At 41.6% G+C, this 15118-nt stretch overlaps 1 protein-coding gene across 1 annotated transcript; it reads left to right on the top strand.

The window, feature by feature from the left end:
- The first annotated feature begins 1476 nt into the window (after positions 1-1476).
- brsk1a (BR serine/threonine kinase 1a) lies at positions 1477-12337 on the top strand. Its single transcript, XM_053341180.1, has 19 exons — positions 1477-1561; positions 1703-1797; positions 2044-2129; positions 2582-2722; positions 3104-3220; positions 3554-3587; positions 4151-4219; positions 4359-4505; positions 4913-4944; positions 5101-5265; positions 6276-6373; positions 7204-7357; positions 7530-7590; positions 8717-9275; positions 10091-10139; positions 10300-10423; positions 10776-10986; positions 11275-11364; positions 11987-12337. The coding sequence occupies exons 1-19, from the start codon at positions 1477-1479 to the stop codon at positions 12184-12186; spliced, it is 2517 nt and encodes an 838-aa protein (XP_053197155.1). The 3' UTR covers positions 12187-12337.
- The last annotated feature ends 2781 nt before the right edge of the window (positions 12338-15118 follow it).

Raw genomic sequence — 15118 nt, forward strand, 5'->3', positions numbered from 1 at the left:
TAACCCGGTGATTCTGAGGGGCCAGAGCCGTGCAAAAGCACCTCTTCGGCCCCTAACCTACAGCGTACCATCCGCTGCCTCTGACGATAAATGTCTTTTTATAATAACAACAACCCGCAGGATCACACTGGGCCCACAGAGCTGAGGTGAATGCAGAGATAAGCGTATTTTGAGGAAGATGATCAGGAGGAGGAGGAGGAGGAGGAGAGGATGGAGAGGGAGTGGGACCCGGATGCTGATGCGAGTGAGACGAAGGAAGGAAGAGGAGAGAGAAAATATCGATTTACGGCAAGAAAACCGAAGGGAGTGTAATACAGGGGGCCTTTACCCTGCGTGAACTATAATCGGGAGTTAGGAAGGGAATAGGGCAGTCGATATTAGTGCGGGTTTATTTGCGGGTATCTGTGGGTTTTTTTCACCTGTGTATTCGCCGGTGAGGGAGGAGGACACGCCAAAGGAGAGAGGAGAAGATGCTGTGATCCGCTACTTGCAGGGATGTAGAGAGGGAGAGACGGAGGGGGGACAGACAGGGAGGGGGAGGACTACGCTACGTTAAAGATGGTTGTTTTGCGAGGAGTACGCGTTTCACCTCGAAATACTGCGGGAGTGTGGCGGCCGTGTGACAAACCTTACCATTTCTCGATGCCCAAAAACTTCAGGAGGTGTGGGTTTTTTTGACAGCGAGACAGCCGTCGGTCAAGGCGTTGAAGCTAAAGCTAGCCTCGCTCGCTGCTGAGTGGGAGAGCGGCGGCGAGGCTAAAATAGCATGTTGTTGCACCTGTAAAACAGGCCTGACTGAGACATTTAAATTGATTTCGTTTGACGGCGCTTGACATATTTGACATTTTGTTGGGAGACTCAACTAGCAAATGATATATAAATCTTCGCAGCGGACGTGTGATAACCCTGCTCGTTTTAAAAGCTATATAACGTTAACGTCACTCTGCGTTATTTTTCTTACTAACCATTAGGTAACGTTATATATTTGACATGGTGTAAGTTATTCAAATAAGCTCATGTACAGAGGTGAAACCCGTTAGTTTGCCATCATTGTCATGTTTACCTTTAGGGAAGTGGTCCGTATTTAATGCATAAAACAGCGTAGTAATTTACTTGTCATCATTCTCTGCTTTTATCTACCACTAACCAGCTGTTTTGTTAAATATTATACATGTTTACCGTGCTTCATAACAAAAAAAAAAGCGAACGCATTTAGCTAACCAGGTTTAAATGAATGTTATTTATCATCATCCAGATGTTGTAAGTCAGCCCCGGTTGGACTTTTTTTTTTAGAAAAAAAAAGAAACCATGTTCACTCAGTAACTTCAGAGAAGCAGTGCTATCACTGAAATAAAAAGGTAGTCCCCTCTGGGTTTACCACTTGTCTTGTATCCCACAAGCTGTATAATATCACAGTTATTGCAATAATCACTGTGCAGTAGTAGTAGTAGTGCATTAGCATTCAGTAAGAGCAGTATGAGTAAGGAACTGTCTTTAAGTCAGTCTGCTCAATATGTTGGGCCATATCGACTGGAAAAAACGCTGGGGAAGGGACAGACAGGTGAGTACACCAAACTTTTTTTTTTGCTATAAAATGATGGCAAAACTTAGAATGTGGAATTGATGGAAACTGCAATTTTATGTAGAATTAAATGCAGTTTATGATGCTTCTTTCTGTATATCATCTCTGTCTGTCTTTCAGGACTGGTCAAGCTCGGGATCCATTGTATTACGGGTCAGAAGGTAGCGATCAAAATAGTCAACAGAGAGAAGCTGTCTGAGTCAGTGTTGATGAAGGTACAGTATGACGTGGTTGAGGTTGTTGCTCACAGTGACAGTAGCAATTCAATTTTTTTATATAGCAATGTGTATTATGCTGTCCCTATTCTCTTATGCTTAACTTCTGTATTAGTTAATCAATTAACCACAGCTCTGTTGCTTCAAAGTGATACTGACTGCATTGTGTCTACCGCTTTTTGATGACATCTTAGTTCCCCCTCTCTGTCTCTGTCTGTCTCCTTTTTATTATCTTTCCCTGACCAGGTTGAGAGGGAGATTGCCATTCTGAAACTGATTGAGCATCCGCATGTGTTGAAGCTGCATGATGTTTACGAGAATAACAAATATCTGTGAGTTCACTTTGCATTCAAAGAAGTTGCATAACTGGGCTTAGTGCAGTCTGCATGCTTTTTTCCCCCTTGCTGAGTACTAAACTTTGGTGTAGGATTGACAAATATTTCTCTAAGAACTATAATAATCCGCTGTCATCACTCTCATTCTCACTTTTTCCTTCACCTCCAAAAAAAAATTCAGTTTTTGATCTGTCTTAAGGAAAAACTTTGTATAAAATAGCTATTGGAGTAGACAGGCAGGTTGGCTGGCTGGCTTAAAGTGAATACATGAAAAAGATAAATTGCAATATTTCATCTTAATATTGTGGTCCTAGAATCATCTGAAAATCACAAATGGATTATCTATCAGTTTTAAAGTGTCTGGGTTTAGATTTTTTATAATTATTTGTCCTCCAGTTATCTCTCAGAGACTATGGTTTATATCACACTGTTGTCCCTGTATGTTGCAGATACCTGGTGTTGGAGCATGTGTCAGGAGGAGAGCTGTTTGACTACCTGGTAAAGAAGGGCCGGTTAACTCCGAAAGAGGCCCGGAAGTTCTTTAGGCAGATCATCTCTGCTTTGGATTTCTGCCACAGTCACTCCATCTGGTTAGTTTTTGCATAAAGCTGTTGGGCTTTAACTGATTGGGGTTTTGGGTCGTGTGTGGGCTCCTCTGCTAACTTAATTTGTTTTGGCCTTTGATCTGAAAATAAAACCACTGTGGCTCTAGTGTTATTTATCCATAGTTTTTTCTTGAAACAATAAAGAATCAATGCCAGTATGATGTGTCATGGAAAATGGTAACATGTTGGGCTAGCTTAAGCAGTAGCATTAAAATAGATTAAAAAAAAACCCCATCTTTAATAATATAAGTAATACCGAGATAAATCATAGCAAGCAATACACTGCACAGGAGTGAAGAGGACTGATACTTAACATGCCACATTCAGTACACTAGCACTAAAACAGTTTCTGTCGTATGCATGCAGTCACAGAGACCTGAAGCCTGAGAACCTGCTGCTGGATGAGAAAAACAACATCCGTATCGCTGACTTTGGCATGGCCTCCCTACAGGTGGGAGACAGTCTGTTAGAGACCAGCTGTGGGTAAGTACCAACTGCGTGTGTGTGTGTGTGTGTGTGTGTGTGTGTGTGTGTGTTTGTTTTCATATAAAATGTGCATAAAGAATAGTAATATTTTGATGTTTAGCGACTTGTAAGCCGATGCATACAGTATTACATAATATTATGTAATGTGCCTATATACATCCATCCATCCGTACATAATTTTATACATACATACATGCATATATACATACATATACACGTACTGTACATACAGTACAACATACAGTTTTTACAGTAATACTAGCATTTCTGACTATTCTTCCAGACTTACAATAGTAATGTTACCTGTAACATAATTCCTTTTTATTTCAGATCACCACATTACGCTTGCCCTGAAGTCATACGGGTAAGTGCCCAGCTCCTGCACAGCACCTTCCTCAAATGTTGCTACATGTAATAAAAATAAGCAAAGGACTTTAGTAAAGTATTCATGCAGAGGGACATAGATATTTCAAGGTTATACAGTAGCGTCCAAAAGTCTGAGACCACTAAATGGGAAAGCAGTCTCAGACGTTTTGATCCTACTGTTTGAGCCAAACAAAAGTATATCATCTATTGCTACAAAATCATAAAAATACCCTAAAAAGCCTTAAAGAAAAATGGAGTCTGTGACTTGTGCTGTTGATTCCAGATTCTGGAGGGTGTTGACAGCCCGAGAAGATAATCCAGTTGTACAGTATCAGTGAAGAAATTGATTCATTGTGTTTTTGACTGAGATGGACTAAGCTCCATTAAAATGGGATACAATGTTTCTTTTGACCAAGATCTCTTCTGTATGAAATTATATTGTCTTGGATAAGCCTTAAATCATCTGAAGTAATCTCAGTGAATTAAATCAAGTAATTTGGCTCATTTGCATTTTTAAAGAGTCAGTGGTGAATGAATTCATTGGGATTCTGTCTTTGGCAGGGGGAGAAATATGATGGACGGAGAGCAGATGTTTGGAGCTGTGGGGTCATCCTCTTTGCTCTACTGGTGGTAAGGCCTTAAGAGTCTAGGGTTTAGATTAACCGCTTCATGAATAGCCCCTTATATGTTTGCTGTACTTATGTATTCTCCATCTGTGTTTTCCTTTTGTCTCTCCTTTTTCCCATCTTTCTTCCTCATTCTTCCTCAGGGTGCCCTGCCATTTGACCATGACAATTTACGCCAGCTCCTGGAGAAAGTGAAGAGCGGGGTGTTCCACATGCCACACTTCATCCCCCCGGACTGCCAGTCCCTGCTTAAGGGCATGATCGAGGTCAACCCTGAAAAGAGGCTCACGGTACGGGACTGTGCTTGTACACAGGGGGTTTGAATGGATGGCCCCAAAACACCTGGAAGTCTCATTTGTAGACTGTACTCATGTTGACACCTACAGTACAATCCCAAATATTCTACATATTTGAGACAATATTTCTGTGCTTTCATCACAAATATCAGATGTACAATTGACCAAACTGGTTCGATAACATGTCCAGCACATCATCATTTTCAGTTATATTCTCAAAATCAATTAACGTAGCAAAAAAAGAAAAGTACCGGTAGATTTTCAGAACTGATGAGGTGACTTTTTGTGCACGTAAACAAGGGATCTGGTGTGAACTGTTTGCACACTGCAGCACTGTGGCCATCTGGCTGTTAACAGACTGTAGAAACTAATGGCCCCATCTGCCCTGTCACCCCTTACAGCTAGAGACCATCCAGAAACACGCCTGGTATCTGTGAGTATATGTTCATTTTTACGTACTTGACTGTTGAATGGAACACTGATTTCAATTGATGTTGCGTCATATCTAATCATACACATTATGCTCATGTCACTCGTGTGTGTTTCTTGCGTGTTTGTGTGCGTGTGTGTGTGTCTGTGTGGCTCCCAGGGGTGGTCGTAATGAGCCGTGTCCTGAGCAGCCTCCTCCCAGGAGAGTGTGTGTGAGGCGAATCTTGTCCCTGACTGAGCTGGACCCAGATGTGTTGGACAGCATGCACTCGCTGGGCTGTTTCAGAGACAGAGTCAAGCTCACACGTGATTTGCAATGTGAAGAGTAGGTTATTTTTTTCTAACTCTAAATTAACTGTTTCTGATTGCCCAGTTGTACAATGAGTGACAACAATACAATGAAATATCCATGTAATAAATACACTACTGCCATGTTCATTTTTTTGTAGAGACTACTAATTTAAATTGTGTGTCCACTCTACAATATGTTTGAAGATGTCATTTTTGATGTTGCTTAATTGCAGCTCTTTTGTTATATTGGCTTGTTACTCAGTATTGTTTTCAGTATGTTGCAGCTTCAGATTTTTATTGGCCCTTGTGTATGTTGGACAGACATTTTGAGTGCTGGTGGAAAATGAAGATGGGATATGGTTTCCTCTCCATTATGCCATGTGAAACTCCTGTTCTAAGTCAGGTTGTGTTCAAAGATACTACATCGTGAATAGACTAAAGTTGTGACAAATTTCAAGGAATAGTTTTGACAAAGGATGAAGCTTGAGGCTCTCACTCCTTTACCTAATAATAAGTTCCTGCCTCACAAAGATAAAAGTGATGGCGCAGTCCTGCCTCCTTGTCAACTTTAAAAGAAAAGGAAAAAAGAGGGCTTCAAATTATACACTATAAAGGTATGCACTTTATGACATATTCAGTTTAGGAACGCTGTCTTTGGAGGATCCAGACCCTGAGTAGTAGAACTGTAGTATGATAAGGAGTAAGAGGGAGGTGCAAAGGTTACAACTCTGTCCTGTCTGTTCCATTAAATATAAGCTTTGGTGGAGAGTATTGGATGAACATGTCATCTGTTAAATAGGGTGAACTGTTCTGTAAAGATAATCTGACATATGAAATCCATGTGTGTGTATGCATAAATGGATGGTCTACCCTTTTAAAAGCCACTCTCGTGGCTGTGCAGTGAGGTCACTTGCCACAACCTGCTTATCTTCTACGCAGACTTTTTAGCAGCGTTATCTGCTCGAGTCACAAATTGCTCCTTTCTACATCTACTTCTAATTCGTTCCAGATTTGAACTTAATTCTTTCCTTTTGTTTTCCTCAGAGAAAACCAGGAGAAGATGATCTATTACCTACTGCTGGACAGGAAAGAGCGCTACCCCAGCTATGAGGATGAGGACTTGCCTCCGCGCAATGACGTAGGTCAGTCAATAGGGGGCAGGAGGGATCCACTCAAGGAAGGAAGCTGTTCTCTCAGCTTCAGTTTCTGAGTAGGAATTGTACCACTGCCTGTGAGTCTGGTGCCTTTCAATGGTACTTCTGCTGCTTCTACACATACATATCTGACCAAGAATGTTAACATTTTTTGTCTTACTGTTAGCACGATTTTTGAAGGATATGGGTGAAATATTTGTATCTTCTTGTCATCAGCCAATGAATTCAGTCACTATGATCTCCATCATTAGAAATAAATCATCAACCAATATAGAGGATACATTTTCATGTTTTTTAAGATGGAAGAAGTTTGGATTCGGTTTTGTTGGAAATAAGGCTTTTTAATTTTGTTTTGGCATTTTTATGGAATCATGTGTAACATTTTAGTCATCACTGCATTTTCTTTTAGAAACCAGACTTCATAGGGCATCTGCCGGATCTCTCTATGGGACAAAATTGGGATAGGGAAGCTATTCTGCCAGTGCACATGGAGCTAAGTTTATCACAGTGACAGATGGTGCAGTGAGCAAAAGGCCTGTGGAAAAATCACTTTCTACATGATCATACTTCTCAGAACTGCAAAAGAGGAAAAAAATGTATAGTGACAAAGTGACAACAGGGAGCAACACCTCCATCAAACAGGAAACAATGGGGTTCATTAATAAGGAAACACTTCAACTAAGAATACTGCTGCCATGGGTTAAAAACAACCAATCCTTTTGGGAGTGGTTTTATTTGGTTATGTCATTACTTACTGTAAAGCCAAACTGCTGATATTGATGTAAATCCTGTGTTAACATTTTGGTGACATTTCTCAGCAGACCCTCCTCGAAAGCGGGTTGACTCTCCAATGCTGACGCGCCACGGACGCTGCCGCCCCGAGAGGAAGAGCCTGGAGGTGTTGAGTGTTACTGAACAGGGGTCTCCTACCCCACCTCGCAGGGCCCTGGACACAGCTGCACACAGCCAGAGGTACAGTATATTCTGTTTACACATAACAGTACACACACAATCTCTAAAAGTTACATATGAAATATACAGAGTGCATTCAGTCTCATAGTTTCTCGTTGGTTATACTCAATATAGGGACTGACTTGACCCTAACCCTAACCCTAACCCTTTAAATTTGTGGTCTTGTTGTCAGGTCTCGCTCAGTCAGTGGAGCATCGACCGGTCTTTCCTCCAGCCCTCTCAGCAGTCCCAGGGTAAGGGCCTGTTGGCCAGCTGTACACACAAAACTGTTGCTATTACCTGCACTATTTATGAACATGATACAAGCGTGCATTCTGAAATATTGAATTTTTAACATTGTGAATTTGTATTATTTATCTCCCTCTTGTAACCTACGTCTGCAATTAAAGCCTCAATCCCCAATTCATGTGCTGCACAGTTTCCCAACAGTTCAAATGGGTCAGTCCATGCAGCAGTGTTTACATTGTCTGTGGTCAAATTTGGACCATCTGCATTTTGACTGCTGGGTGAAAATAGTATTGCACATCAGTTGTGGCTTGGGATTTTAAGGTGTGTGATATTATTCCCAAAATAACATACGTATAACAGAACATATTGGAAAACTATAAATCATAAGATTCAGTGTATGAACATGTTTAACTTAAAATTGTAATGATGTTTGCTTTACTTAACATATTATACCACCCACCCCTACATTTAACTGCTTTAAAATTCTGACTGCACTTCACAACCCCATGAAACATCCATTTATCAAGCTCTTCTAGTCATTTTTTACACATGATCACAACACCAGATCCTCAGAATAAATCTCACCTAACAGGTTTGTGTGGCATTTTCTTAGTTTCTCTACCGTCTTCACATCACTTCTCTTCTGCATCATGCATGAACTAGTTGAACTCACAATAGTTTCAAAGGTGAATATAGAACTTTAAACAGTTTGCTTGTATGAAAACCACCAGTAATAAGAAAAGTAAGAAAACGCTTACTGCCAGAAATTACAGTAACTCTTTCACTACCACTGTCCTCTGTCACTGCATACTTAACCCTGTCATTACCACAACTGTCACCGTGAGATATTAATGATCCAAAATGAAAGCTTTCATAGTCAGCAGTAGAATTGCATTTGACACTTTCACTACTCACAAAATGCACTCTTTTGTCATGAAGCATGTTATTCATTTCCATCCTTCTTTCTCCATGTTCCATCCCCTCTCTTTCTCGTTTTCCATCTCTCCTACCCCCTCCCACCCCCCACCCCCACCCCCACCCCAAAAACCCACTCCCCAGTCCTATCAAAGCCCCGTCTTCACTTTCAGCCAATCAGACGTCACCTCTGCCACTGCTACGCCCCCCACAAAGGAGCCCAAACAGGGAAGCACCACCACTCCTCGCTCAGCACGGGCTCATGACAAGCCCAAAGCTCCCCCCCATCCAAAGACCCAGACCCTGCCTACCAAGGGACCTGCCGACCGACCCCATCTGCAGCCCATCAAATCCCTGCCTCTGCACAACCCATCCTCCCGCTCACCCTCCCCTTCTCCGCTCCTCTCACCTATCAACCGTTTCTTGTTCCCTTCTTCCTCTGTCCTAAAGTCAGTGACTAAGAGCTTCTACCCAAACTCTGCCCACTCTGTGCCGCAGGTCACTCCCCAGGGCTCTCCATTGCCCACACCCTTGGGCACCCCTGTACACCACCCTCACCACCCCTCCTCCACCCCGCCCTCCTCTTCCTCATCCTCGTCCTCCTCGCGGGCGGAGGGAGGGGGAGGGGTGGGCTCATTGTCGCTGACACCGCCCTCCAGCCCAGGTGGAGGAAGTGGCATGGCAGCCAGCAGCTCTGCCCACTGGAGGACTCGTCTCAACTCTTTCAAAAATAATCTGCTGGGCTCACCCAGATTCCATCGCCGTAAACTGCAAGGTGAGCGACTGTACGTTTAACTTGATACTGTATAAGAGTTGTGGGAGTTTACGCTGACAATCACTAATGTTCTGTTTAAAGGGGACACATGAAAATTTACAGGTCTATGTGTTTTATTCTGGGGCTCTACTGGAATATCTTTGCATAATTTACAGTTCAAACCTCCTTATTTAACTCATACTCGCCCTTTATGTAACTCCTCAGTTCAGCCTCTGTCTGAATCAGGCCGTTGTAGCTCCCGTCTCTTAAAGGTCCCAGCTCCCAATGAGCCCACTCTGTTCTGATTGGCAAGCTCTTGGAAGCTGCCTCTCGGGAAACTTCAGCTGGCTCCTGAGTCCACGTCAACAAACAAACAAAAAGTAGTAGGATTTCACTACTTTTTCCTGTTATTTACTCGAAATGTCAACTTCTCAAATACATCTGTGCTTGATGTTCGAGCTGAGATATGCTCGTGGGCAACACAGACAAGATGTGCAACACCTTAGCAACAAAGACTACAGAGGAGACGGTAGTTTTTAGGTAAGGTATGAAAAATCGTCTAAAAAAAAAACCATTCATGGCAGCTTGAAGCCTGTATATGAACCTACATGGAGAATCTACATACTTGGTTAGCATAGATATTTAACATCATAACAGTATATAAATAACAAAGAAAATCACAGAGTATATGCCCCCCCCCCCTTTAAATGCACAGCTTTCCAGGCCTCTGTAATGTCAAAAAATATATTATATCTCATTTATTTATGTCCTCTGGCTTCCAATTAATGATGCGATATTGTACACCGAATTAACTAATAGTGATTTGTCTCTTATAGTTCCCACATCAGAAGACATGTCTAGTCTAACACCAGAGTCCAGCCCTGAGTAAGTCATCATTAATGCATAGATAGACAAAAGTGTTTTTGTGCGTGTGTGTGTGTGTGCGTGTGTGTGTGTGTGTGTGTGTGTGTGTGTGTGTGTGTGTGTGTGCGCGTTCATTTTAAATTAGTCTGCTCATTTTCCATATTTTCTCTTTGTCTACCAGGCTGGCGAAGAAGTCGTGGTTTGGAAACTTCATTGGCCTGGAGAAAGAGGAGCAGATCTTTGTGGTGATCAGAGACAAACCTCTGAGTTCTGTCAAAGCTGACATTGTCCACGCCTTCCTGTCTGTGAGTATCCGATGCCGTCTGTCTCTCACGCCTCTCAAAGGTCAAAGTATCTGAAAGCTCACCAGCTCGTTTGCAGAAAGCATGGCCCTCACTGGTAAAGCTGTAGGGAATTCACGTTCACTGTCACACTGTACACGCTTCATTTCTGTCATTATTTCAGTTTTCTCTTTATTTGAGTCTTGCTCACTCTTGGCATGTTGATGGCTCACTTTGCTTTCACCAATGGCTCACTCTTTCTCTCTTCTCCTCACCCTCACCCTTTGTCTCCCTATACTCACGTCGGTCCCCATACCTCTCCCGCCTCGTAAGTCTGTCGGTCTCTCTGCTTCTTCTCTGTCTCCCCACCACACAGATCCCATCACTCAGTCACAGCGTCCTCTCCCAGACCAGCTTCCGGGCCGAGTACAAGTCCTCCGGCGGCCCCTCCGTCTTCCAGAAGCCCGTCAAGTTCCAGGTGGACATTGCCTTCTCCGAGGGCGAGAGGGAGCGGGACAGGGAGAGGACCGAGAGGGAGGGAAGGAGGGAGACGGGGATCTACAGCGTGACATTCACCCTCATATCAGGCAAGTTGGGAAGGGAACTGTTTTTTGGGGTTTTTTGCCATACAACCTTATTAATATTAACTTTTTGGACTGACTTTGGTTGTACATTCTGAAGTTTGATGGAGAAAAATTAAATAATCACTATTTAAGACATGAAAAAGCACGGATTTGACTCAGATTCTCTGTCTTGTTTACTGACTTTTTGGATGACATGTTTCTCAAATTATTATATTACTGTAGCATGGGTATCAAATATTTTTGCACCATATCCAGATCTGGTTATGTTTGTGTGCATTTATGTATCTCTAGGTCCAAGTCGCAGGTTCAGACGAGTGGTGGAAACGATTCAAGCCCAGCTTCTCAGCTCCCATGATCAACCCATGGTGCAAGCCCTATCTGGTGAGACTGCTTACGCAAACAGAAACCATTTAGGATCCATTTAGGTTCATCCAGGGGCAGTCATATAAAACAATGAATGAATACTATTTGAAATTTGTAACACTGAAATATATTTTATTCTATGTAATAAAGGGCATGGCATGTACTCCTTTCCCTGTGATGAAAACTTTTAGGATTTACAGCAGATGATGCTGCTATTTTCAGCACTGTCTGTCCAAAAAGAATCCTATCTACTAACCCATGCTTTCTGATTATCCACTATTATTTACTTTTTTGTTCAATTTTTAATTTGCGGAATCAGCATTAATTGCTGTCTGCTTAAATATTTTATAGAGGCTATGGACATGTTGAGAATACTCATGAGAGATCATAGGTTCCCATCATCTACAGTAGTCACCACTTTAGATTATCTGTCAACTGTCAACTCTTTCTTTTTTAAGCACTTGGACCACTTGTTTTGTGTATGAATGGTCTTATATAAATAAAGTTCATCATTCTTATTATTAATAGTATTTTTTTTCCTGAAGTTGCTGTTTATTTCTGGCCCTGACCAGAGACACTGTAGCATGTATACCTTACGTAAGAGTGACTTTCTCGTCCTTGTCTCCTGATCCCTTCCCAGATGAGAAGAACGGCCGGCCCCATGGGACCCCCACCCGCCAAAACTCGAGGCGCTCGGAGGGTGGGGGCGACAGGTGCGAGTGGGGCGACCGAGCAGATGGTGGAGGCATAGGAGGCAGTGGGGGAGTTCTGCAGCGCAGAGGCTCGGCGAAAGAGAGAACCCGACTGCTGTCCTCCAATGGAACCCAATCTCAACCATAGGATAGATAGTGAGACCACGCAGCAGGATGCCTGAACTACACCGGAAAGAAGACAGTATAACTTCATCTCCAAGTATCCCTGCAAGCCATGAGCTATTCCTATTCTTCCTTGACTAAGTTATTGAAGGTGCTTGACCATAGCAAGGATTGAGCCTTTTTCCCGTCATGCTTTTTTTTCTCAACATTGTCTTGATCCTTTGGATCACCAGGATTCCTACCCTTAAATGAGAAAGAAATGTTAAGGAATCACCCTTTAATGAAAAAAAGTTATATGTTAATGAGCCGTTTGGTATCCATCATAGATACAGCTTCACAAATCAAACTAGGAATTTTGAAGTGCTAATGTGCATGCCAGTTAGCAAATCAGCCTGCTAAAGGATGCTGACATGATCAGATAGGCTAGTCTACCATATCATTGTAATACAGTATCTGACACCAAAAAGAAAAACAAACACTTTTGTGATGGTTCTCGAGATTACTCTTAAAATTAACCAGTGCGCTCATATCACTATCAAGCAACATGCAATTACCAATCCATACCGAAAGAAATATAGATGTATCTCAGCAGATGAACCCTGAAAGTTAGAACCCTGCTACCACTCCAATGAGTGGTGATAAGTTGAACAAAAGGTCCTGATTTTCTCAGGAGAAACTACATCCTGGAAATGAGAAATCCAGCAATGTGTTCTCCTGAGGTAAAGAAAACCAACAAAGTAAGCTAAGTAAGTGAATGTGAAAAAAAATATTTTTTTATTTAGTTTTTATTTAGGTTTACATATTTCTTTTGAGGATGTCAGTAGCACAGTGACAGCAGTGAAGACAGAGAACACATCAGTGTTGGTGAGGAGAAGCCGACCAGTTGCTTCTTGGCGGGCATTCGTTTCAAGTTAAATGTTTTGATTCTTTTGTATTTTCTTTTGACTCAGAGACAATATGAACTAATGCATCTACGATTTTTGCATTGGACACCTGTTGCTCTGAAGAAAAGTATTTTTGATTTGAACAGAAATATGAACATTACTATATGGAGAAAAAAAAAACACTATGCGTGAATAGTTCCATGAACCTCATCACAGCTGTTTGTGCCCACATTGAATGAGAAGAGCGTTCCTGGCCTGTGGATCAGACAGAGGCCACCTTTCTTGTCGAGCTTGTCTTCTATTGCCATAGTATTCACGCACTGACTCTGAACAACAACAAAAACAAAACAAAAAAAGAGGAAAAAAAAACACAAACGAAATTCATCAGTGGACATTTTCATGATGCCGGACTTTACAACTCTTGCGATGTCAATTCCTTGTTGAACAGGACTTCAAAAATGGGAAGCAAGCTAAGAGTCTCCTAACCCCCATGCGCCTCACATCAGTGTTCACCAACAAGCCAAGTAGTCCATCACTGCACCCATGCTCATCACTGGGAGTCGCACCATTCTGCAAGCAGAAGTAGCAACTCGAGACAGTCATGTAGTATTACTCCAGTACTCTATCAGACTAGTCGATGTTCATCACCAGTCTTCCATACAGCACAATATGCAACAAGAGTGCAGAATGTTTTCAGAGAGATACACAGTGCTACAGTTCAGTTTCTTTGATGACTTTTTTTTTTTTTTTTGGTTTATATATTTGTTCACTTATCTATCCATCTATTTATTTATTTATTCCTTTATTTATTTATTTATTCATTTTTATTTATGTATTTATTTAAGTTATTTGGTCATGTGATTGTTTGTGTCATGTACTATTTCTAGTTTACAACTAGATTTTATGCCAACAAAAATATATATCAAGAGCTAATTCAAGAATCCCCTTGTCTATCATTTCTCATTACTATTTCTTTGAGCGCTTCTTTCAACCCAAAAGAACGACTTTGATAGCAGTACTGACAAGTTGCTCTCATCTTACTTCTCCAATGATCTTTCTTTGTATCTCACATCTCTTTTATCACGCTTTTATCTCTGGTACCGGGAATGTGTGTGTGTAGGAGATGGGTGGATGACAGCTGAGTGAGAGTGAGCTGAAAACTTTGCAGCAGATGCGTTTTGAGCTTATTACACAAGAAGCCTTCGTCAGGTGTTCTGTCGAGATGAGTGACCGACCCGGGAATATAACATGGATTAACACAGCCAAACCCTAACAGGCACATTATTTCTCTCACACACATTGAATGCTTGCTAATTAGCTTCATCTCTTGCTTTTATGCCTTGTCCCTTTGACCTGTCTGTCTGCCTTCACCTGTCGTGTAGCCATCATCAGCACAAGAGAAACTGTTTCAAAGTTGTTTGCCTCACTGTCCGTACACACTTTATGATTGCTCACCCCATCATCAGTTTCATCTTTCTCATCACCACATCACCTTCACTTTCATCTTTCATTGACCCAACTCTGGCTAAGATTGTAAACTATTCTCCATCCATAAGGGTCAGTAGAATAAGGTGTTTAAAAAAAGAAATGTCTGTATCATAATTTAAATATAAAAAGTGCACTATTATAACTATTGCCTGTGATAAAAAGAACAATTATGATTGAATTGATGGTCAAAATAAAGAGAGATCCACCTTATTGTTATGGTTACAATAATAAACCCTAAATTCATGTGTGTGTCTGTTCAGTTTCTGTTTATTTTATGCAGCTGTGTTTTTTTTTTTACATCAGCAACAGCAAATTAATTATATTTACCTAAACTGTCATTACTTCTCAAGCACAGTAAAAGTGGCAAAGTAGCACAGAAAATGAAATATGAAAGTATTACTTGCTCTTCCAGCAGTTGTTTTTTTTTACTTTTTTTAGTTTTCCTTGACTGAAGGATTTTTTTCCTGATCGCTTTTAACTGTATCTTACCATTATGCAAATAGGCCCCCTCCCTCTGCATCAGAAAACTAACCACTGTGGCCTAACTGCTGAGGGAATCGGTAAGATGCAGTTGAAACCTGGACA

The sequence above is a fragment of the Scomber japonicus genome, chromosome 20 (assembly GCF_027409825.1).
Source record: "Scomber japonicus isolate fScoJap1 chromosome 20, fScoJap1.pri, whole genome shotgun sequence".
Classification (NCBI taxonomy): Eukaryota; Metazoa; Chordata; class Actinopteri; order Scombriformes; family Scombridae; genus Scomber; species Scomber japonicus.